The following is a 26,523-nucleotide window of genomic DNA, read 5'->3' on the forward strand; positions in this document are numbered from 1 at the left end:
TGAAATGTTATATTCTGTGTAGGTAAGACTGTTTTATTTTAACAAATGCGTGTCCTCCATTTTAAAAAAGTTCCTTCAAAGGCAGTGATTAAGGCTCTTGTAAGATTTTTATTGACCTGGAGTAGTGCATTTTCTTCAGATTGTATTCGAATCCCATATGTTAGAATATGTTAGAAAGAAGCTTAATGTCTACATCACCGTGCAATGCACAAGATCCACTTAGCCACAGTGACAAGGAAAAAGTTAATGGCTGTAATTGCAAAATGTTACAATCTTCTATTTTTCCTTTTTTTTGGATACTTTTCCTTTTTTTTTGAGAATTGTTTTGTTTCACATAAGGTGGCCAGTACTGGACCTTACCATTTCTAATTCTGGTGGTCAGTAAGCTTATTTAAGTGGGTTAGCTTTAAAAGGATGAGTGAGGGAATTCAGTTTGATTTTTCCATGTATTTCCTTACAATATTTTAGCCAGAAAGTCGAGATCTCCCTTCACTCTGGGTAGCAATTGCATGCAATCTAAACTTCAAAATAAGAGATCGAACCTTGGCTCTGGGCTTTGGGAAATTTGTTGTGTTTTTGTTGTTGTTGTTGTTGTTGTTTGTTTTTGTTTGTTTGTTTTTTTAGACTTTATTTTTTCAGAGTAGTTTCAGGTTCGTAACATAGCAAAACTGAGGAAATGATACAGAGACTTCCCACGTACCCCCTACCCCCACAAGCACAACGCAGGCCTCCCCCGTTATCAACATCCCCACCACATGGTGCATTTGTTATAATTAGTGAACCTACGCACACATGTCATTATCACCCAGAGTCCGTGGCTTACGTTAGGGTCACCCTTGGTGTTGTACGTTCTGTGGGTGTGGACCAATGTATCCTGGAGTGTATCCATCATTACAGTGTCATACATGGTGGTCTCACTGCCCTAAAAATCTTCTACTCTCCACTTGTTTGTACATCCCGCTCTTTGGCCCTTGGCAACCACTGACTTTTTAGCGTCTCTCTAGTTTTGCCTTTTCCAGATGATCACATAGTTGGGATCACACAGTATGTAGCCTTTTCAAACTGGTTTCTTTCACGGAGTGATACGCATGTAAGGTTCCTTCATGTCTTTTCATGGCTTGGTGGTTCATTTCTTTTTGCTGAAGAATATTCCATTGTCCGGATGGACCGCAGTTTATTGATCTGTCACCTACTGAAGGGCCCCTTGGTTGCTTCCAAGTTCCAGCAATTATGAATCAAGCTGCTGTAAACATTTATGTGTAGGGTTTTTTGGACGTGTGCACATACATTTTTAAGTTCTCTGAGCGAGAGAAGTTTAGTTTTGTAAGGAACTGCCACCATCTTCTGAAGTGGCCATTTTGTATTCCCACAGCCAACGAATGAGACTTCCTGTTGCCCCTTACCCTTGCCAGACTTTGGTATCTGGAGATGTGTTTTAGACCAAGTCGACATATTGGTGCTTGATTTCCCAGTACTTAAACAATAAAGATACCTCGTGTATATCGCTCTCATCGAGGGAACTGCAGCAGTGCCTATGTATCTGTTTACATCTGTGTGTGTTTGTGTGTCCCTAGCACCCTACTGCAGCCTGACCCACACTCCGAAGAATGGAGGCATTTTCAACAGGACCACGGGGGCGGTTGGAAGTCAAGTGCATTATTTTTGCAAGCCTGGGTATCGCATGATCGGCCACAGCAACGCAACCTGTAGACGGAACCCAGTTGGCATGTATCAGTGGGATTCTCTCGCCCCGCTCTGCCAGGGTAAGAGATGTGCTTTTTCTTCCCCCAACTCGAATTAAATTTAGTGGTCTTATTTTCACCACATTTTGACAATTACTGAAGCGGTGACTATGGCTAAAAGGTAAGGAAGAATGGAATATGGGTTCATAGAAGTACAAATTAAACTTTCCACAGACCAGGCAAACATTTCTGACATTTACACTAGGCTTGATTTAGCTTTTTCCAGCCCGAGTTCAGAGGACGGTTGAACAGTCACTAGATGCTGCGTAGAGTTATCCTCATCCTTACTTGTACCGTATTTTGAAGTAAAAAATACGTTATTCAATTTAGATTCAAAAGAGTTTTTCTTGACAGTTGTATTAATTAAAAAATCAATTACTAAAGCCCCCTTTTTAAAAAATTTAGATTAAAAACCCATTCGTTGAGCCATATGCCGTATATTTCATTTTCTTTTGGTCATTTGAATTTAGGGCTTATTAAAGTTGATTTCAATATTTCATGCCTTTTTTGGTATTTTATCTGTCGTACGCATAAAAATCAAATTTCAAACAAGTCATTTTCATTTTAATTGAAGGCTTTGAAGTCATGAAATTTTCATAGTTTTGTCTTATCGAGATTTATATTCATAACGAAATATATTGGTCTTTGAGAGCTAATTATGATTTATGAATGGAGCCTCATATTGGTTTCCTTTTTTCTGTTTTTTTTTCATAGATATTAGACTTTCTGGTATTGCTCTGTGAGACAATAATGGATATTTATCACACTAAATATATGTGTCCTTGACCACAAGGAGTTAATCAGACACTTAGCTTGCATTACTGATGTTCTAGCTACTGAAATTCTTTGTAAATATAAGACACACACAAAGTTCTAACAGCTTCTTTCATTAGGAATGATGATTTGGTTCTTTAAAAGAGTACTTTTTCTTTCTTTCTTTCTTTTTATTTTTTAAAGAGTATTTTTTTTTATTTCAAAAGAAGTGATTCTCATTTTCTTTAAATGCTCTGTTACTCTGTCTGTGACACAGATTCTATTGCCCAGAGTGTAGCCCCGGGGGGGCTATGTGTCATTAGCACAGGGGAAGAATGCACGTGGCGATAGTCGTGCCCGAACCCCCAAAGCGGACAAGGAAGGGAGGGGTGGATCAGCATGGGCAGAAATTCCAGAATCAGGACCTCTAGAGTCTGAGTCACAAAGGAGAGCCCAGGTGGAAGCTGCCGTCAAAGTAAATAGCACTCAAAGGCACGGGGAGAGACCTTGGTGTGGTGAGAGGGACACGGGAGGGGCGACACCCCAGGCCTGGGCGGGTCCATCTTCCTGCTCTGTGAGGACTTCTGGAAACCCCTGTGCGGCTGGACACGTGGCTGCTCCAGCCACGAATGGCCGACAGGAAGAGGACAGTGTCTGCAGGCTGTTTTGCTGATACACCGTGACCTCTCTCTCCGGCTTCCATTTCCTCCCTCAGCGGAACTGTTGGAGGCTGAATTAAATGACGCAGAAACAGGGCACCAGAGGCCAGATCCTTCGGGAATACGTGCCGTTTGGGCTGAGGGACCTGAGTGAGGGTGATCGTGCTGTGTGTTGCTTGCGTTGTGCAGAACCCAGACGCAATGATGCTGCGGTGGGGGCTGTTGGAATCCCACAAAGCCCTTGGCAGTGGGAAATCAGGTCGTCTTCCTTGAGATTTCTTCTGGGAGATCAAGGCCCCAAGTGATTGCATTCTCAAATCATAACATGTCTCCATGAAGTATCATCTTCCTCCCACAAATCCAGTTTTCTACACTTTTTATTAAGTCTGCTGTTAACCAGGCAGTCAGTATGATTGTGGTCTTTCTTCCTAAACTATGACTTCTAAAACCTGGAGGGCACTTAAGAATAATCTCCTGCACTTTACTTGTGTTAAAGTATTTGGAACTGAAACACATAAAAGGTAATGTGACTTCTCAATAATCATAAAAATGTTGACCCAGAATCCAGACCTTCTGCCCAAACTTCAGCGTTGGAATCAAATTGTTTTCTGCTGAAAGGACTTCTATTGTAAAAAGTCTTGCGGGCACCGGTTCTAGAGGTAATCTATATTTTTGGTATTTGATTTCATTTACTCTGGAAACATCTTTTATCTTTTAGTCATAGGTATCTAAAATTTGTGCAAAATAGCACCTTAATTATAATAGCATACAATATATTGTCATCATATGTGAGGCTGTAATATTTAAAAATAAAAACCATGGTAGAAAGTATGCTTTTTGAGGGGCACCTGGGTGGCTTGGTTGGTTAAGCATCCAACTCTTGGTTTTGGCTCAGGTCATGACCTCTCGGTTCATGGGTTCAAGCCCTGCGTTGAGTATGGAGCCTACTTGGGATTCTCTCTCTCTCTCTCTCTCTCTCTCTCTCTCTCTCTCTGCCTGCCCTTACCCCACTCACACTCATGCACCCTCTCTTTCAAAATAAATAAACTTTAAAAAAAAAGAAAGCTTTTTGAAAGATATTTAAATGATGCAGTACAATTACATAGTGTTTTTATCATTTAAAAATAAAATTAAATCTTTAAAATAAATAGTAGAAATGATTTTACAGTTAAATGAAGGCCATTGAGAAAGGATCATAAAATTTTGAATAGAGTAAGCTTTGTAACATATATTGGCACTTTCTACCCTAAAGGTCGTTTACTCATGATTCAAGGGCCATTAGAGTTGATTTAGGGGAATTCAATATGAGACATAAGTGTGTAATTGTTAACAGTATTTAAGAGGGTCCAATCTGATGTGTTCAGCATTAATTATTCCCTTTCCTTTTGTTGCTTGTAGAGTGTAAAACTTTCACATAATATAAACAGTCACCTGACTTCATAGAAAGCCATGGGCTTGTTTTTCATCTAGTCAGGTGGAGACTTTGTGGATTATTCCTCTCACATATTAAATCGTCTACTCTTTTCTGTGTTAGGCTAAGAGGAGTCTCCTATCCACCCATAAATATTGAGTATTTGTTTGTGCTCGGCTGTAAGGAAACAAAATGAATGTTTCCTCCCTTCAAGAGAATCACAGCCTAACCATGAAAAGAGATTGATAAATTATGGCAATTACCATCACATATATCATGACCTAAGTTACATATCGTTAATTAAACAGCATCCTCCTTCAGGTGCATATAGAAATCTTTTTAGATGGATGCCTCTAAAAAGTAGGATCAGAGAAAACTTACCAACAATTGTAACATCAAAAAGATTGTTTTAGGCTAAATTTGAAAATACTTGAAAAATAAAACACAAGATTATCCTACATTTATTGGGATTTTCCTTCAGTGTTAAAATACAAATACTAAGGGAAACCTATTTTCTACTTGGTTGTTGGTATTTTTATTTATTTATAATTTAAATTTACAGTGGGAAATATATTCTATTTAGAGAAATTTTCACATTCAGTTTTATGATAATTGAGGATAATTTCAAGTTTTGTTGTTTTTTTTTTAAACAATATTTTGGTCCAAAGAGAGTTAATATAGTGGTGGATTATCGCCATCTAACAATGCTGAACTGTTGACAGTTCATCATTGTAGATCATGAAGTTAAAGACTGGGTGAGCTTTTTCTTTAAAATGCTCTGAATTCTATACAGGAAAACAGCTTGCACAACTAGCATAAAGGTACAAGTTTTTACCTCCAGAAACTACAGAACTTTCAAACACGCTCTTACAAATTGAAGTAGAGATATAGTCATACTATATATGTTTACACAACGAGCATACAACTCGTGACATGTCTGTTTTCAGACAGACGCAGAGTGACGCTCATCACGACTGTGTTTGTAGCTCAGGGTCATAGGTGGCAGGAGTAAAACCTAAGACAAGCATTAAGGACTCTACACCCACTTCCAGTTCAACCCAAACGTGTCTCTGGATTAGGCACTGCACGTACCGAGGCACGTTCCCGACCCTTTAATCTCTGATGGTCCAGCGGGAGACACAGACTTGGGAGTCAGTAAGTACAGTTCAGTGTGGCATTCAGCGAGAGCAGATGTGCACTGAGTAGAAGTCGTAGCGAAGACCGGGGATATTTTTCCCGTCACTGGACATGCGGGTTGGAATTTGCAGGGAGTGAAGAAAACATGGAGCAGCGGGCAGGGCCCCGCGCGGAAGGCCCTGCCTGCAAGTTTATGTGGCTTTCACGGCCTCTCCTGCGGTCGATGCCAATGTATTGGAGAGCTGTGGGCTCTGATCACAAGGTACAGTCATACCTGCATTTTAGAAAGACGGGTGTGGTAGTTGCCTGGCGGCAGGTGGACAGAGTCTTGTCTGGGATTCAGGGGGGCCTAGAAGTCTGCACTGTGTGCGGGGCAGTGGTCGAGTCCTTGGAAATACGGTGGAAATAGGTCTGTGAGGAAACAGGTAACTGTCTTCTTGGCAGAGCACGGCAAGGGTTGGGAAGAGGCGTCTGCGGCGACCTGTATTTTGGTTTCCTTTGCTGGGAGTCTTGCGATATGGCTCACTGCATATGGGCCCCGGGAGGGAAGGAAGCTCACGGGGCCAGTTCTGATGCGCTGCCTGCCGGGTGGCTGTGGGAACGATGTGCCCCAGTCCAGGCTGGCGCTCCAGGAAGACTGAGTCCTACCCTTATCAGCAAGGGTGACACAGTTGCATTCATTCAAGATATCGGGCACGTCATTGTTTGTTTTCCACGAGACAAGACACTACTCTGTAGGCTCCGGAGGGACCAAATCAAATGAATAAAATTATGACTAAAAAGTGCACGTGCTGCCGTAAGTTTCAAACTGAATTACCTCCACCACAGAACAAGCCCTATCCGAGACGTGGAACCGGGTGGCACATCGCGTCACCAGCGACTGTAAATCCTGTAGCCCACCCTATCAGAGGTCTTGGAGATAATTGGGAACTTAATTAGTGGTGCGAACGTTGAAGTATTTTAAGACTTCTACCAGACTCAGAGATCATCGTGGTTATTTTAATTATTCTTATTTGAAAATGGTGGACTCGGGGCTCCTGGGCGGCTCAGGCGGTTGAGCATCAGACCTCGGCTGCTTGCCTCATGACCTTGCAGTTCAGGAGTTTGAGCCCCGCGTCGGGCTCTGTGCCGACAGCTCGGAGCCTGGAGCCTGCTTCAGATTCTGGGTCTCCCTCTCTCTCTGCCCCTCCCCTGCTCGTGCTCTGTCTGCCTCTCAAAAACTAAATAAAGATTTTAAAAAAAGTTTTCTCAGTGATTTGAACAGCACTCCTTGTAATCTTACAGAAGAAGAAACACAATTTATACCTTTCCTAACTTCATGATGGTATTGGTCTCTTTAATTTTTTTAATTGTCTACAATAATACTTTGACACGTTTACTAAAATATTTAACACTTGCGTTTTGATAAATAAGCAACATCAAAGCCTGGAGTGTTGAGGTCATTCCTTTCCAGGTCCCCAGCTGCTGACCCTGTAAACTATATCTGTGCTGTGGTCCCCAGGGCACCCAGCCAAATGCTTTTGTCACCTATAGCATTTGGTAAATGTTTTGAATGTCCCAAGTCCATAAATCTATGACCTTATAAGACATGCATTCGAGAGTGATTTTTTTTCCCCCTTTAAAGATGACCTAATGCCGGAATCTGTTTTGTTTTCTCCTGTTTTTGCTGACTTTTTGCCAGTGGCATCTTAGACACACAGAATTTTCAGAGGAAAAAAACGTCCCTGATGTTGTGAGAGTCCTTATCACTCTAAACCTGTTGCCTGCAAGGTAAAGAGGGAATTTTAATATCTAGCTCTCAGGATTGTTGCGAGGGTTAAAGAAGTAACTTAGAATCAGTCTTCAACACTTGGGTCAGTGCTATCTTATTGTTAGGTCTGGAAGAGGGCGTGAGGGACCTTCTCCAGGCTTAGCCAGGATCCTGTGACTCACAAGAGATTGAGCCAAGGTCACAGCTCTGGACTGTCCTCTCCCAGAGCGAGGCCTCTTCCAAGATAACATAATGGCTTGTAATTAGCATTTAGAAAATTCTGGACAGGATTAAACAAATAGTGGGGATCACCTGTGAGTGAAAAAAAATGTGGGAGGCAAGATGTATTTATTGGTTTCAGAGAACTTCAGGTTGTGTTTCTCCTGTTGCCTGACCTTTTAAATTATTTTTCTTAGAAAATCTGTATTGGTTCATATCCTCCCTGATAAAGTCAGGCATATCTTCTGTCCTTCAGGCTTCATTTCCTGCCTTAAAGCAAGAAACTCTGCCAAGCAGCTGTTTCCATTATCAATACACTGATCTCATTCATCTTGAAGGGAAGCCTGAATTAGAACTGAAATTTTCTGCATTATCTCAAAGGCCCAGGTAAACTGGTGCATCACAGGGAACCGCTTTCGAGTTTCCCCTGTTCGAGAGAGAGAGCAGCTCCCAGCAGCCATTTTGTGTTTTCTTCTTTTACATAATATGAATTTTATGGTAATTCTTTTTGTTCGTTTCAAGTTTTTGTTTAAATTCAAGTTAGTTACCAGTGTAGTACTGGTTTCAGGAGGAGAATTCAGGAATCCATCACTTACCTACAACTCAGCCCAACAAGTGCCCTCCTCAGCCCCTCCCCCATCTGGCCCCTCCCCCGCCCACCTCCCCTCCAGCAACCCTCAGTTTGTTCTCTATCACTTAGTCTTTTGACTCTCTCTCTCTCTCTCTCTCTCTCTCTCCCTCTCTCTCTCTCTCTCTCTTTCTGTTTTTAAAGCTTGGGTTCTCAGGGTCTTTTGTAAGCTGCAGCTTTAGCTTGGGGTTGACATTGACTATCGTTTAATGCTCTGCTCGCGTTTTGCACGCAACGAAGAGTAGGAAATACGATCTTTCTCCCAAATTACACGATTAAGCTTCTGTTTGTGAAGTCAGAACTGGAAGATAGAGAGACCTAGGTGCCTCGCAGAGTAGAACTGCCAGGAAGGCTGTATTTGCTCAGGTAAAGGTTACCTGTGGGGGACAAGCCGGGCGGACGAGGGAAACGGCTTGGGTAGGTCTGTGAGTCCCGTAGGAGCTGCGTTTTGTCTTCCAAGCTCTTCTGTCTTTACGGATTCCAGTGCTCAGAGGGGACCCTTCCCAGCAACACAAAGACTGAACCTTTGAGATGGGGTTGGAACCCATGTGTTTGACACAGAAATCTATGCTATTTCCATTCGATCCTGCATGTACCCTAAACGTTACTGCTGCCCTTTGAAAGGGCATCTTTCAGAAGGCAACTGTTCCTTTTTTAGTTTTCAAAAATAGCAACGTTATTGGGGCACGTAGGTAGCTCAGTCAGTTAGGTGTCCGACTTCGGCTCGGGTCATGATCTCACGGTTCGTGGGTTCGAGCCCCGTGTCAGGCTCTGCGCTGACAGCTCGGAGCCTGGAGCCTGCTTTGGATTCTTGGGTCTGCCTGTCTGCCCTTCTCCTGCTTGTGCTCTGTCTCTCTCTTTCTCAAAAATAAGCAAACATTAAAAAGTATAAAAATAGCAACATATCAAAAATTAGGAAGATATACTCAGTGTCCTGCCATAGAGCTTGAGTTATTTTGTAAATCTTAATAATTGTTCTTATGAGCATAAAATGCTCATAAGGTAATTATGACTCTTGGCTTGATTTTTACTCATGTGCCTATTTATTTGCTTCTATGAAATGGTCAAGCTCCTCTGTGTCATGATAATAAGGCAGTGTTTCTAGAAATTTAATGTAATGTGTTTTTTAAATTCCAAATTACCTATTATATAAGAAAATATGGATATGTACGAATATAGGTTATAGTCACCATGCCAGATATAGTTGAAGTTATTAGGTTATGAATCCACATAATTCATACAGCCCAAATCTGCCAACCCCCCCGCGTTTGCCCCAGATCTCTTTATAAAGGATTTGAGTGATTGGAACTTGGCAATTTCAACCAGTCTCTGAAATTTAGATGTGGACCCACCTGTCCCCAGCATTCACTGACCAATGGGAAGCTGAGGCAATCTGGCTTCACTGAGGTTTTGCTTCCTTATCTGTAAACAGGGATAAGAACACTCCCCGCCGCCTTATTTGAAGGAGTAGGTGAAAACTTTGACATGAAATCTTTACCACAGAGCCAGGTACTGACAGCCAGGTACCCGAGAAAAAAGGAACTCTCTTATACGATACAAACATATTTCCATCCACGAGTGTTTTCAGTAAGTACATGTTGACTTGCTTTCTGGCAGAAACTTTACAAATGTCTATTTAAAGTCAATAATATTAGGGCATCTGGCTGGCTCAGTCAGTTAGGCATCCAACTCTTGATCTCAGCTCAGGTCTTGATCTCAGGGACATGAGTTCAAGCCCCACATGGGGCTCTGTGCTGGGCATGAAGCCCACTTACATTTTTTAAAGTAAATAAATAATAAAGTCAACAATATTTAAGTGACTAAGCTGGTAATACATTTCTCTTACTTTTCGTGATGAGCAAAATGAGGCACCAGCAAACTTTTTCTATATGGGGTCAGGTAATAATATGTTAGTCTTTGTGAGTCATCTGTCGTTTCTGTGACATACTCATTTTTTTTTAAGTTTTTTCATTTATTTTGAGAAAGAGAGAGTGTGAGGGAGGGAGGGGCAGAGAGAGAGAGAGAGAGAGAGAGAGAGAGAGAACCCCAAGCAGGCTCGGTGCTGATAGCACAGAACCTGACATGGGGCTCCAGCCCACGAACCCCGATGAGATCATGACCTGAGCTGAAATCAAGTCGGACACTCGACCAACTGTACCACCCGGGCGCCCCACATGCTCTTCATTTTTAAATTCTTCAAAATCCCTTTGGTTGAGCCATTTTTTATTGGTGAGCTCTACCAAAACACTGCGGGCTGGTGTTGACCCTCGGGTCATAGCCTGCTGACCTCCGACCTAGATGACGTGCCAGGATCAGACCGGAATTCAGGTTATAATTCAGCCAATAACAGTTCTCTTCTCTAGTTAGTAACCTGTATCTCAGATATGTTGTGGAAGGCAGTCACAAGGTTGTAGGAGTAGCTTCTACAAATCAGAGCACCCCATGCATGGTGTACGTGGTCCATAGTGCTCTGTGATTGGCTGTGTGTCACTAGGCAGTGGAAAGGCAGGGGGATCGTACTGTTACATGGCGTTATGGGCTGAATTGTACCCCTCACAAAAGGTACGTTGGAGTCCTAATGCCCACTAGCTTATGATGGGACTATATGCCCACTACTATATGATGGATCGAGGGTTTTTACAGAGGTCAACAAGGTAAAATGAGGTCATTGTGGTAGGCTCTTAATCCAATATGACTGTTGTCCTTTAAGAATAGAAAATCGGGACAGAGGGAACACCATGTGAAGAAGACAAGGTTGAAGATGGCCATGTACAAGCCAAGGGGAAGGGCCTGGAAGAGAGTCTTTCTCATGCCCGTCAGAAGGAACTAAGCCTCCCAACACCTTGATCTCCGCTCTCTGCCCTTCAGAGCCAGGAGATTGTGCATTTCTGTCGTCCCAGCCCCCAAGTTGTGCGGCACTCTGTTAGGGCGGCTGGAGAAAGCCAACAGGCCCGGCCACCTTTCCAGGCTATAAAATATTCCCTCTTCCTTCCTGATTCCACAGCTCCCCAGACGTTGGCTCCTCCAGCCCTCCAGGTCACTTCCTCCCTCTGTCCCTTTTCTTCTACTGTAAGAAAGAAATGGAAAGTAACAGCTCTTCAGCAAGCTGTGCCACCCAGTAATGATGTGGATTGAAACCGAAGAACCTCAGGGCTTCACTGAAAGTCGAGAGAAAAGGTCAGATTCTTGGCATCGTGTCTCCACCACATCTGCCTTTCCCATCGCAGTCAAAACTAGGACGCTGGTAGAAAGAGACCCACAGATGACACATCTGACATTATTCCAAGAGATTTCCAATTTGGCCTGAGGGATTCTGGGCACACGTACATAAGTGCCCACCCCAGGAGCTGTGTTCTTCAAACGTTTTTGGCCACGGCAAAGAAAGTTTGGTGACCATTTTCTAGTCCGTGTTAATGCACTTTTCTTTAAAATAATACACTCTTGGCATAGGAATTTATCCTGTGATTGATTTTTTAATGTTTAAAAGCTCGTTCCTAGCTGTCCCTTTTTAGGCAGTTATAATTAACTGTCAAATCTCCATTGTTGATTTTAGTGCAGGGTGTTTGTTTTGTGGATTAGTTTGATATATTCTATGGTTCCATATTTCTAGTTGGGTCAAATTAGTGGAGAACGTTAGTAAAATTGGACCCTTCCATGGGAAAACTTAGAAACAAACCCTCTCACCTCTAACAGCTTGGATTTGCAGGGACAGACTTCAGAAAAATTGAACATGGTTGTGCAGACCTAGACTGGAGGAGGATTGGTCTTCGATGCACCAGGAGTTTGACTCTGAAATTCATTTATATTCTTGACTCTGTTACTAGGTATCATTGGTGATTCTCTTTAAAAAATAATTTATAAGAGCATTGGCTGTAGAAGGCGTCATCTTGAGGATAATTTACCACGCCAATTTGTAGTGGACCAGCTTCCATATGGGCATTTTGTTTGCTGGAATAGTTACTTCCAAATGTCCCATGAAGGATGAAAATGGCGATCGAATTACAGGGAGACTGGGACCCAGGGTCTCGTGCATACGGTGCTTTAGTTTGAGTTAGGTGCTGCCTCCATAGAAGGAAATACATGATGGCCAGTCGGAAATATAAGAAATAGCATATTTGCGACGAACCCCGTGCAGTGGGGTTCAGACGGAGTGTCCACGTTGAGGTTGTTACATGTCATCTGCATCTGTGCCCGCGACATCATTGACCAATGGTGGTGCACGTGGCCATTCACTTTCCAGGAGGCTGTGGCTGCTCAGACAGGGAGTGGGCACTGCTTTTTGTTTGTTTTATTTCTAACTTTGAATTCGTGGGAAATAATACCGCCTCCGATTGAGCATTGTTGCATATTGGTGTGCACATGGCTTGATCTTTTTTTTTTTTTCTTTTCCAAGAAATTTTCTAGAAATAGATTTTAATGATCTTCAAACAGGAGATTACATACACACACATATATTTGTCTGTATAGATCAGCACTGTTGATCATCAATGGGAATCACACCATGTTGGGTCATTATTTAGCTTCCACGATGTCAAACGGGGGATGTTCTATTATGAATCCTGAAAGTCTTGAAGAGACAATAAAGGTCTCTGTTTTTCCATAAAAAGCCAGTAAGCATGATGTTAGGCAGCAAAGTGAGAGATTTTTCAAAGCCAATGGAATAAAAAAAAGTGGGGAAGTAGTTTTCAAATTATGAAAAGCTGGAGACATTAGTGACATAGGCCATGAGATTTTCCTCCTGGATAGAACTATTGGGGAAAAGGGAATCACAAAATACTTTATATTGTTCATTATAGTGAAAAAGGCCATTGTGATGCGGTTGAAGGAACGTAAACTTGATATTGAGACATTTGGCACTAGGGGCTGGCTTGACTTTGGATAAGGTCTGACCCTTGGGTAAATCATTAACTATTTTTGGACATCAATTTCCCCACTTAACCTGAAGATCATAATATTGATACAAGTCCTTAGTCTGAGGATTCAGTGAGATGATTGAAGTAATTACAGTGCCTAAATCTATGGAACAAAGGAGAAAACTACATAAAAAGATATATAAACATCTGATTAAATATTAACTTTTAATATAAGATACTATAATTCTTAAATAGCATGTTTATTGCATATCTGGTGTATATTTATTGAATTAACATAATCTAATATATTATAATGTAATACTAGTTGAAGAATGTTGACTGACATTATTACATTAATATTATTAAAGTGAGGTGAACTAATTCTCCTCATTATAGCAATATTATATAATGCAATCTATAATATTATATTGCTATAGTATATTGTATACGTATACATGACATATATAACTATAGTATATGTATTTATGCATATGAAAGAGGATGTTTGAACTAATTTTAAAGTGATATATTGAGGTTAAAATTGTGATTCTCAATTTAGTCTTAAATATTTGTGTGAACTTATAAAAAAAAAAAACTCATTCAGTGTCTCTGGGCCTCGATTTGTCACTTGGAACATAAGGATCACTCTAATGACCTACATCATCACTTTTAACCTGAAAGATCAATGAGCCCAAGAGAAAGCTCTGGTGGCCTATCGTATGTGATTAGGCTCGGAACAGGGAGTCACTGAGGTCAAAAGATGGGATTTAGGGAGCACAGGGACTGAAGGAATTGGGCAATAATTTGGACAGACTTGTGGACAGACTTGCAGATGAGAGAAAGACAATCATAGCTTCCTTCTTATATGTGTTCGAGAAAGGGAAATACTGTTGCTGTGTGCCTTGTTTGCTGACTAACTACTCAAGGCTTGAGAACATCTCCTAGAGGACAGAGTTCATTCATTCCTTGGATGAATTTTACTGAGCTCTTTCTGTGTCAGGCACCAGACTTACCATTGGGCCCATGGTGAGCCAGAGACAAGAGATTGAAGGGGATGGGGTAAATTAGTCAACCTCTGAAAACCTTTGTGGATTTTTGTTGGTCTATACCTCTTTGTTAGTAACTAGTGACACCCTCATCTCATCCCAAATAGAATCTCCTACTGAGGCTGACAGCAGAAATTGAAGGTAATGATTTCACCTCAACTGTGTTGGTGACTGACTCTTCATCCCATGCATTTGTGATGCCAGAGGAATTTAGAGGAAATAAACTTAAATATGAATTTCTGATTGTGCAGTTCAGTTTTCTGTTCTCTCTGGAGCCTCCATTACCATGCAGTTATCTGAGTGGTAATATCTTCCTCTTTATCTGTGAAACCGATGTCAAAGGACTTTGCTGGAATTATGATCATCCATATGAAGTCTACAGAACTGTTTGACCGATATCACTGTGTCCTATTTTTGAAAAACCAATGATTACTGTTTTACTAAAGCTATTATATTCTTGGATATTTTTATTTCAACCTCTACAGAAATTAAGACAAAAGAACAGGAGAGAGACATGAGTAGTCAAGGATTACAGGGCCCCCAGAATTCACTTTATACATTTAGTTGATTCGTTTATACCCCACCTTCTTTCAGAATGACTTTGCACTGGCTGCTTAGTCTGTTCAATTCCCTATGGAAAAGTCAGCAATAACTGAATTTAAATTTTGTATTTGTCACTGATTGATTATATCTTCTTATGTGTCACCTCATTCTCCCTGTGAGCAAGGTTCAAATGAACCGCAAGTTTAGAGTGTCATGGAGTTGTTCATTTGAATATATTCAAATTCCAATTTTTAATTGATGGCTAGGTGCTAAATATTAGGATGCTTTGTTTCATTACCCGTCATAGTTGTGTCGTTCATGAAAAGGTAAAGCACCAAGAATTGTACGGGAGAGCTATAACCAGAAGCCCTTGGAAAAAAGAGGCAGTTTTCTACAATCCAATGCATCTTGGCATCACCTATGGGCAGTTTCAGTAATCAGCCTTCAAGAATATGGTTAGAAAGTCTGCACAGTGTTATTAAATTTTAATTTAAATTGCTGATTAGTAATTTGCCAATGTTCCCACAGTTCATATAGTGTTAGGAGAAACAATTTGGCTAGGTAGCGACGATACCCTCTAAACCCATAGAAGCTATAATCTTCATGCATTTTCCTTTAGGAGGGACCTTCAGACTCAAATTTTGTTATATCTACTGCTTTCCTACTATTACCAAGGATTCTGGCTTCTCAGCTTTATTGATATTCGTGATTGTTGATGAGTTTTAGCTAACTCCTACCTATTTTTCCTTTCCTATTTTGAGAAAACCCTTATGGGATGTTTTGTAGGCTGGCTCTCTGTATGTCAGTCTATCATCTTTGTCTCTTTATCACTTATATCCATGTATCTATGTGTCTATATTTTCTTTTTGGTTTTTTTTCCATGAAATGTTACACACATTATATGCTTGGTTTATGAACTGGGAATTCTAGATCTTTTACCTCTTTAGATGTGCTAGGGAAATTCTTCTGGCCTTCACCACATTGAGTTATTTACTTTCCCATTAAGTAAAAGGTTAGCATAAGTTAGTGGAGAAAAAAAGCATGAGAAGACACTTATAGTAATGTTTTGTAGCATGGGTACAATAGAGTTGTGTGTTTCAGGTTTTGTTCTCTCACTTTTGCCCTTCTACATGCATATATCCTGGGCATAAAAGAAAGAAAAGAAGGCAAGAAGAAAAGTTTTCTGGTCCTTGATTCTGAGATGAAGTCCCTAATTTGTCATTAGTTCCCACTGTATTGAGAGTTTGAGTTAGCAGTTCCTTAAATTCATGTTGGGTATTTCTAAGAAATTGTACTTACGTTTTCTTTCTTTTTTTTTTTTTTTAAGTTTATTTTTTTAAGAGATAGAATGTGAGCAGGGGAGGTGCAGAGAGAGATGGAGGGGGTAGAGAATTCTAAGAAGTTCCACACTGTTACCACAGAACCCGACGTGGGGCTTGAACTCACGACTGGTGAGATCATGACCTGAGCCGAAATCAAGAGTCAGACGCTTAACCGATGGAGCCACCCAGGCGCCCCTGTAGTTAGGTTTTCGGAAAGAACCAGTCGGGCTTCTCCTGCGGAAACATGGGATGGTTTTGAATTTCCAACTGTGGGAAATCAAGGGTGACATTTGCTCTGAGCACTGACACTCCTAACAGCCTTCCCTACTTATATCCTGTGTATATTTCTTCTTCATTTTCTGTGGTTTTGATTTTTAAAAAATAAAACATAGCCAAAATTTTAGGTCAGCAGTTTTTATTTTTATTTATTTTATTTTATTTTAGTTTAGTTTAGTTTAGTTTAGTTTTTAAGTTTACACCCAAGTTAGTTAGCATATAGTGCAACAGTGATTTCAGGAGTAGATTCCTTAGTGCCCCTGACCCATTTAGACCCTCCTTCCTCCCATAACCCCTCCAGTAACTCTTTGTTCTCCATATTTAAGAGTCTATTATGTTTTGTCCCCCTCCCTGTTTTTATATTATTTTTGCTTCCCTTCCCTTATGTTCATCTCTTTTGTATCTTAAATTCCTTACATGAGTGAGGTCATGATATTTGTCTTTCTCTGACTAATTTTGCTTAGCATAATACCCTCTAGTTCCGTCCATGTAGTTGCAAATGACAAGATTTCATTCTTTTTGATTGCCGGGTAATACTCCATTGTATATATCTACCACATCTTCTTTATCCATTCATCCATCAGTGGATATCTGGGCTCTTTCCATACTTTGGCTATTGTTGATAGCGCTGCTATAAACATGGGGGTGTACGTGTCCCTTCGAAACAGCACACCTGTATCCCGTGGATAAATGCCTAGTAGTGCAATTGCTGGGTCGTAGGGTAGTTCTATTTTTAGTTTTTTGAGGAACCTCCATACTCTTTTCCAGAGTGGCTGCACCAGCTTGCATTCCCACCCACGGTGCAAAAGATCCTCTTTCTCTGCATCCTCGCCAACATCTGTTGTTGCTTGAGTTGTTAATGTTAGCCATTCTGACAGGTGTGAGGTGGTATCTCCTTGTGGTTTTGATTTGTATTTCCCTGATAATGAGTGATGTTGAGCATATTTTCATGTGTCAATTGGCCATCTGGATGTCTTCTTTGGAGAAGTGTCTATTTATGTCTTTTGCCCATTTCTTCACTGGATTATTTGTTCTTTGGGTGTTGAGTTTGATAAGTTCTTTATAGATTTTGGATACTAACCCTTTATCTGATATGTCGTTTGCAAATATCTCTTCCCATTCCGTCAGTTGCCTTTTAGTTTTGCTGATTGTTTCCTTCACTGTGCAGAAGCTTTTTATTTTGATGAGGTCCCAGTAGTTCATTTTTGCTTTTGTTTCCCTTGCCTCTGGAGATGTGTTGAGTAAGAAGTTGCTGCGGCCAGGATCAAAGAGGTTTTTGCCTGCTTTCTCCTCGAGGATTTTGATGGCTTCCTGTCTTCCATTGAGGTCTTTCATCCATTTTGATTTATTTTTGTGGATGGTGTAAGAAAGTGGTCCAGGTTCATTCTTCTGCATGTCACTTGCTGAAGAGACTGTCTTTATTCCATCGTATATTCTTTTCTGCTTTGTCAAAGATTAGTTGGCCATACATTTGTGGGCCCATTTCTATGTTCTCTGTTCTGTTCCATTGGTCTATATGTCTGTTTTTGTGCCAGTACCATACTGTCTTGATGGTATGACAGCTTTGTAATATAGCTTGAAGTCTGGGACTGTGATGCCTCCTGCTTTGGTTTTCTTTTTCAAGATTGCTTTGGCTATTCAGGGCCTTTTCTGGGTCCATACAAATTTTGGGATTGTTTGTTCTAGCTCTGTGGAGAATGCTGGTGTTATTTTATAGGTCAGTGGTTTTTAAATAAAATGTAGGCAAAAATTTATACCCACAGCATTTGTTTTGCTAGAGACACCTTTAATCATCTGTGTCTTTCACTAGGCAACCTGGTCTCTCTCTGCTACTCCATTTCTTCACTTGTAAAAAAAAGAGGGTGACTGACCAGTGTTGATTGGTTCACGTGCAGCCCCCCTAAATGTTCCCTAGCTAACCTCACCCAATGGCCAGGAGGACGTTTTACTAGTCCTATTTGGTAGGTGGTGAATCTCAGGCTGACATAGGTAAAGTGAATTTTCTGTGATCAGAACAGCATGTACATCTGCACTGATTAGTGTTTTAGAGCATGATCTCATGACATCCTCCCACTTGCCACATTCAATAAACATGGCCCCCAAAATGCCGATTCCCATGAAAACCAGCCCTCAGTGAAGTGCATTCAGTCCTTGAGTGCGTTCCTCTGATGCCAGATGGAATGCCCGTTAAGGTCACTTGCAAACATGAGAGACTGAACTCTGTGGCACAGTGGCAGTGAGCGAGTGGCTCCGATTTGGTCCATAACACCCCTGAATGGTGCCTTACTTTCCTCCAGCTTTCTCTCTCCAGATACTTGCTTTGTATTGAACGAAACTTTGTTTTATATTCCTAAGAAATGACCCCCATTTTTGTTTTGTTTTGTTTTGTTTTTAACATTTGCGCTTGTGCCTTCCTACAACTTTCTAGAAACAGATGGGCACAAGTCAGTTACTTTCCCACAACCTTGCTGAAGTCACGGGTTTGCCCCTACACCCCCCTTCCTTGCCGAGTCAGAACTTTTCCCTGTAATTAGCCATTTGTATGTGACCTGCTGGGTCGCCTTCCTTCCACAGCTTTTTTGTTTGTTTCAAATTAGTGGGTTTTTTTTTTCTTTCTTTCTTCCTTGCACCATGAGGTACTACATATTTTCAAGAGGTTTAGAATAGCTGAAAATACTTCTCAGCTGAGTCCTGTTATCTTGCATTTTCCAGTTCAGAGTTGCCTTTTTTTTTAATTTCATTGTCCATCTGTTTGCTTTTAAGGTCTGCAAATACAAGTCATTACTTCCCTCTGTCTGCCCTCATTTTCAGAAACACTTTTCTTTGTCCCTCAAAACAATGGAAGGACATTTTTGATGCGAGTGTATGCTCTCTTTTGAGCATCGGACATCACCCCTGCCCACAGTGAATGAATGAAGACAGTATGACATATTAGATCCCATGGCCTAGTGGTCATTCAGGCATTTTACCTCCTCTCTTACCATTCTTTTCTTTGTTTGTTTTTCTTACCATTATTTTCTATCTCAGCCTTCAGCATGATATCAATGATATATTGGGTGCTGGCTAAGCATCAGGTGGGTATTGCTTAGTATCTAGTTATTCTGAGAAGTACTTGGGAAATCAGGGAAGATAAGGAGAGTTTAATAATAATAATAATAATAATAATAAATAGATCCAGAAATATTACCATCAATGCTCACATTTAACATGATCTTTATATGTTCAGAATTATATTTTGAAAGCGTATTTCTAACCTATTGATGCATGTGTTTATTCATTGCTGGTGGTTGGACATTGGAAATAGAAAATATGAATGTGGTGAAATATAGCAGGTGGCACCTTGGAGACAATAGGACAGCAACTGAGAGGCATACCCTGGCATCAGCTACTCTGAGATCCCAGCTCTGACACAGCCGTTTGCTAGTTCTACTCATCTGGGCAACTTGCACAACGTGTCCAATGCTTGCTTCCATTAGTGCTTGTATTAGGGTTCTCTAGGGGAGCAGAACCAACAGGACATATGTTGATAACAGGGGATTCATTAGAGGAATTGGCTCACACGATTATGGAGGCAAAGAACCCCAGGATCTGCTGTTTGGAAGCTGGAGAAGCAAGAAAACTTGTGTAATTCATTGCAAGTCCAAAGGCCCAAGAACCAGGAATCCAGTGCCAACCGGAGTGGGGTCAGTGGTGGTTAACTCCCAGACAGAATCCAAAGGCCCAAGAACCAGGAGAGCCCCTCTCCAAGGGCAAAAGGGGGATGTTCTGGCTCAGACAAAACGAGCAAATTCACCCTTCCACTGCCATTTTGTTCTGTTCGGGTCCTCAGGAGTGGATGATGCCTCAGGAGTGGATATTATACTAATAAAGGAGATGATGTTGTTTGAAGTTAGAGATTTCTCCGTAATATGGTCTATCTCTACCATCTCTCTGTGCTCGCGATCAAGCTTGTTCTGGCCCAGTGCTTTTAGTGTATCTGGATCTCGACTAGTTCTCCTGAGCCTGAACCCTGCTTTGGCTCTTGAGGAGACACTGGTAGCTCTTACGTGGCCACTTTCAGCCAAGTACCGCCTAATCTCTGTTGGTGGGGGCACACAGGGTGTGAGAGATTAATCATCACATGTTTCCTCCATACCCATGATGGCAGGAAACATCCTTCCACGCCTATTTCATTTTTCATCAACTCTAAAGAGTTGAAGAAGGCTTTCCTTTATGATAAATCTGAAGAAAGATTTAAACTAATGAAACTTACCATTTGCTTAGAGTCTAATGTGCTCCTAGTGTTTTGCTATGTGCATTTGATTGTATGTCCTGCCGAGGTCACCCTGATGAGGACATAGGATGATTCTTATTTCACAGATAAGGAATCAAAAAGGCTTACATAAATTAAGTAAGTTTCCTAAATTTTTTTAATGTTTATTTTTGAGAGAGAGAGAGTGTGTGTGAACAGGGGAGGGGCAGAGAGAGAGGGAGACACAGTATCCAAAGCAGGTTCCAGCCGCTGTCAGCACAGAGCCCAATGCAGGGCTCAAAATCACGAACCGTGAGATCATGACCTGAGCCAAACTCGGACCCTGAACCGACTGAGCCACCCAGGAGCCCCCAGTTTTCTAAGTCATAAACAAATAAATAACCAACTCAGACTTCTCCATCTCTGAATCCATGTGTTTTTCAAATATTCCATCCTTTTTCCTGTAGATTTTTAAAGAGAAATCAATGTGATCATTACACAGACCTTTACTTCTCACATGTATGTGCACTTGTGATCATTTTCCCACACCAGTGCTCACATTTGGATGTTGGGCGTGAAACAAAGGCACAGCTCACGTGACACAGGATACCTAGATTTGCTTTGGGTTCCAAAAAATATGGCCTCACACCTAGCAATGCTCAGCTTGCACTGAATGGTTTTCCTGGGCTTATTGCCTGAAATAGAAGTTAATAGTGGAAGAGTGCTGTCCTCTCCCTACAATCACTTACAATCATTGTGTTACATTTTTCAACACACCGCGAATGGTGGTGACAGTTAATTTAGAAGATATTGGCAATGCTGATATATACTTTTTGATACAGAAACTCTTGAACCATATTTTACCCCTTGTTATATATTGTTTTAAATGTGAATTAATTCATTCATTTTGTGCATCACCTATATCACTACTTAGAGTCCCTGGCTGGATGGAACAAGTTATGGAGAAAGAGAAGATTACATAAATCTCTGTTAATCAAATTCAAAATGCTTGTTGGCCAGCTTGCAGCATTTGTGCCTGTAAATTCATATAGCTGAGGATGTGACGTCCTCTCATCCAACAGCAAAGCCACACAAGGCTCACTGATTAAATCCAGCCCTGTCTCTGGCTGGTGTGAGTCATGTGGGAGGTCCTGACGACATTGCTGGGGTAGTCGTGGGTTTATTACAAAGACACACTCTCGAGCTGTAATGTACTCAAATGGCATTTCCTACTGGTGGTCCTCATCAAGCCTGTCATGAAAAAGTCATCATGTGTTTGCTTGAGTGATGATCGGAATGTCCCTAGGTTGAGGATTGTGGCCAAACAACAAATTCAAGTTTACTCATGGGAAACCTGGTGAGATGCTTGACCATCTCAAGTGGAGAACTGGACCCCAGTACAAGATTACAGAAACTATTAACAGCCACGCAGACACTTAACCATGTTTTAAATTCTTTGCTAAACAAAATAATTGTATGTTGACTTCTTACAAGTAAAGTAGTGGAGGGTCGGGAGTCAGAGGACATGCGTTCTGCTCTACCCTGCTTGGAGCGCTCCCGGCCAGATTCCTCGGTGCGCCTGTGTGAGGGAGTTCAAGTCGCACCTTTACTCTCATCTTCCATATTTATGGTGTGGTAATTTGGGAAGAGACACCATACAACAGTGTAGGTAGCAGGAGGAGGTGGATGAAGTGGCAGGGACATTTCTCTCGAATGCGCTGAGGAAGCTTTGCGATAGAATTACAGACTTTTAGAGACGAGGCCACAGACATGACCTCGAGAGACTTCGTTTCCAGGTGAGGGTTCTTAAGCCAAGACAGAATAACCAGTAAAGTATTTGCCAGATGCAACGGATTTCAGAGCAGAAAGTAATGGCCACTTAAAGCACTAATATAAGTGGGGACACCATCGCTCCGACCTTGCATCTCTGCAGGGAGCGTTTCTCCTACAACACGTTCTGGGTTTAGATGTCACGTTAAGTTTTATTTCTTAAGGGATCTTCTTCTTGTAAAGGAAAAGTAGGACTCTGGTCAGTTGTGCTAAACACCTATGACATTCAGGAAGAAAATGACTTTAAATGATCAATTCACTCTGTTTTAATTTCAACTGCGTAGCTAAGGTTCTGCTCGAAGAATGAGGGAAAAAAATAGGAATTTTGTGTCCATACATCTCAAGGATATTTTCCACTATTTGAAATAGAATTAAATTACTAGCAGGAAACTCTTGTTTTAGAAAGAATCATAACATTCATTCAATAATTTTCTGTCCTTCTGAATTCTTCTTTGCATTTATTTCCGTTGATATCATATTGGGAAGGACACTGACATGATGGGCAACCTGAAATCTATCTTTTCCGATGTAACAAAAGAAGTCCTTTTGAAAATTCCAGTTACGGGGCGCCTGGGTGGCGCAGTCGGTTAAGCGTCCGACTTCAGCCAGGTCACGATCTCGCGGTCCGTGAGTTCGAGCCCCGCGTCAGGCTCTGGGCTGATGGCTCGGAGCCTGGAGCCTGTTTCCGACTCTGTGTCTCCCTCTCTCTCTGCCCCTCCCCCGTTCATGCTCTGTCTCTCTCTGTCCCAAAAATAAATAAAAAACATTGGAAAAAAAAAATTAAAAAAAAATAAAAAAAAAAAAAGAAAATTCCAGTTACAAGTTATATTGGAATGCCAACTAGTCATGGGATAACTAAGGGCTCCTTGGCTCTTTTTCAAGCAAAATGAGGCATTTATTTACCTATCTGGTGTCATTTCCCCACTAACTACCAGGGTTATGTACAGTTGCTTAACTTTGAGTTTAGAACCATTATCTATACAACGGGAATAATACCTTTTGCCTTCCCCAAATTACGTGATAATTTTATCATTCAAATTAAATAACTCATGGGAAGAGAATATATATATATATATATATATATATATATATATATAATTTAAAATATATGTACTTTTAATCAAACTTATAAAACTTTAAGGTAGAACCTAACATATATATTTATGAAGATATTGTTATGGGAGAAATCAATTCCCCAGATATCTGAGGAAAGCTATCTGTGTCTTCTTTTAGAAAGTCTGCATCTGTAATGTGCTGATATGTGTTATTCTTCCAACAAATTATTTCCATGGTACATGTTTTAATAAATTATGAATCAATAAATAAACAGTGATAAGTCTTTTCACCAGAAAGACTGAGTGGAAGAATTTGTTATTCCTTAAAAGTTGCTTATAGATTATAGGATACCATGTTCAGTTTATAGTCTAGCCATGCAGACTATGGACAGAACTGAGTCTAGAGTGATTCAGGGGGTATGTTATGGAGAGAGCCAATAGATACTAGAAATACCTCTTTCTCTATGCTTGTCCCCCATTCTTTCTTTTGAACTCCAGATGTAGTCCAGGCCAACTGCCCCACTGAAACATTTTTTCACCTCTGGGTTTCAATGCCAAGACAGAACTCTTTATCCTGTCTCAGAAAATGAGACTCTAGTCCAGCTGGTTGCTTAATGGACTTCTCTTTCTTGCCCCTACCTGAGTCTCTGCCTGCAACCATCAAGCCCTTCTGATTCTAGCTTCTGAGTATGTCCCAGTCCATTCACTTTGTCGGGGTGGGAGGGAGAAAATTTCCTCTGCTCTTCACAGTTCCTGTAGCTGATCTAAAAATTGAATTGACATGAAACAGATGAACAGGGAAAACAAATCAAATCTCATTTCATACATACAAGGACCCCACATACATGAGGGTCAAAGACAGAAAGGTAACATGGTGTCCATGCCATCCTGAGCTAAGGAATGGGCTGGGGCCCTGGGGCTTCAGGTGGGAGGAGGGCAATTTCCAGGTCAATAAGTACAAGAGCGGATGTTTGGTAGTTAGATCTTGGCCTTGTCATATGGATGGGTTAGTCACCTAGATAAAATTCATGTCTGGTAAAAACTGTCATTCTGGGAAAAGACCCCCAGTTTAAATTCTTCTAGGTAGTGAAGGGAAGGTGAGATGCTTCTCTTGAGCCTACAGGGCCTTGATTGCCTTCAGCTCAACATATCCATATGCCACAGTGACACCTTTTGGGGCCACTTGTTCCGAACCTTTCTGACCTCTTTGTGCCCCCTTCCAATCCACCTTCACCTCTCCCAGGGACCTCCAGAATGGCCTTCCTGCACCAGCTTCACTGTGTCCATTTTGCAATTCATCCTGCAGGCAGTGGTTTCAATGAGTTTGTGTGACTGCCCATTTGAAATCCTCTGAAGGAGTTCTGAAGTCTGCAACATAAAATGCAGACTCTTTGCCACAGTTCTGAATAACACCTCTAATGATCTCTCAATCTTTACTTTAGGTGGCTCACCCTTCACAGTCACAGTGACCTTTGATCAGTGTTTTCCTGCCTCAGGCGGGGCCTCCTTCTCTGCATAAAGGTGCTTTCCAGGACTTGAGGCCTGGGGCTTCAATACTGAAGCCTTGACTGAAGCCTTTCTGTCTTAATTTAAATAACATTCCTCATTTGTTCTTTCTTTCAGCACCTTGTTCTGTCTCTTTGTGACACTAAGGACAGCTTTTACAATCCATGATGTAGATTTGTTTCTAAGTCTATTTGTCTCATCCAGTACTACTAGAACCTGCCTAATAAACTGTAAGGTTCAAGAGGGAAAGGAAAAGCTCAGTTTTATTCATTACCGTTTGGACTATGCTTCATACCCATTCTGGCACGTAGTAGATAATATTGTCAAGTGAGTGAAGGAACAAGTTGTTCTTATTCTTTGATTGGCAGGATGTATGAAATATATGTTAGAAATGTGTCAGATGCTCCAATTGAACAATGTTAGATATTTCTATAGATGTATTTGAACAGAATCAAAATTACCCACTCCACCAAATGTGTCAAGGGGCACCATTACTGATCCCCAAATCTGTTTCTCCAAAAACCCTATCCCTTCGCCAGTACACAAAATAAATTAAGAACTATTACATTTGTCTTATATACCTCACAGAAATACAGTAATGTTCAAGTTAGATAAAGTTAAATACTATCAACTTGTGGGACATTTCTTCTTGAGAGAATATGTAACACTTGTCACTAACAAAATGGCCATTTGGAATAACCTGAAATTCATTGCAAAACATGACTGCGTTTATTTAGAACTTTAACAAAATTAAGGATTTAGAATTCTACAGATATAATTTATATGAATATGTGTCTGAAAAACTAGATATGTTATTATGGCATGCATACAAGTGTTTAGAAAAACACATAGAAATCATCAGATAATTCTTCATCCAAATATAACTCTATTATAAGTATCTCTATCAATGATTCTAGAGAAAATCATAGTTAAAACTCTGCAAATCCTTGAAAATCACAAAAATACCTATATAATATTTCATGTATAGTTACAGATGTTAAATTTTAAAATCTATAATTTTTATCAAAATCATGTGTTCATTTAAAATATTGAAAATTAAAATATAGTACTTAAACTAAAGTGAAAACTTTCTTACTGGTTGTTCAAATTGTAAACTTAGTAAATCCACATACTGAAATTCAGGGCCCTGGTAATTTTTGAAAAACTTTCAAGTTATACCTTTGTTAGTGTAATATTTTTTTTCCATTTCCCATAAATAAATAAACAAAGTTAACATATATTTATTGAGAGCTCTGATATTCAAGGCAGTGGGAAGGGTGAAAAACATGTATGGATATTCTGCACTTGAAGGATTTTTACACCTTTAGGAAGAGGGTATATGGGCACTATTCAGGTAAGAGGTAGGCATGTGGGTGGGACAGACAACAAGTGCTGAAGTGGTCAGATTTGCAGGGCCTGTGGTCTGCAGGATTCTTAACTTTTTTGCCTTGGCAGACATCACCAGTCTATCACAGAGCCCTTTCTTGTTCAGCCTCAGAACAAGATTGTTGTTTTTGTTGTTGTCTTTATTGTTTGTTCATGTTTGTTTATTTTTGAGACAC

General features: G+C 40.7%; 1 protein-coding gene across 1 annotated transcript in view; it reads left to right on the top strand.

Moving 5' to 3' along the window:
• Positions 1-26,523, top strand: part of CSMD1 (CUB and Sushi multiple domains 1) — a 1,037,384-nt gene that overhangs the window by 904,554 nt on the left and 106,307 nt on the right. The window contains exon 46 of the mRNA XM_049630105.1: positions 1,575-1,763. Coding sequence (XP_049486062.1) covers positions 1,575-1,763 — 189 coding nt within the window. The remainder of the gene's footprint in view (positions 1-1,574; positions 1,764-26,523) is intronic.

This window comes from Panthera uncia, chromosome B1 (genome assembly GCF_023721935.1).
Source record: "Panthera uncia isolate 11264 chromosome B1, Puncia_PCG_1.0, whole genome shotgun sequence".
In the NCBI taxonomy this organism is placed as follows: Eukaryota; Metazoa; Chordata; class Mammalia; order Carnivora; family Felidae; genus Panthera; species Panthera uncia.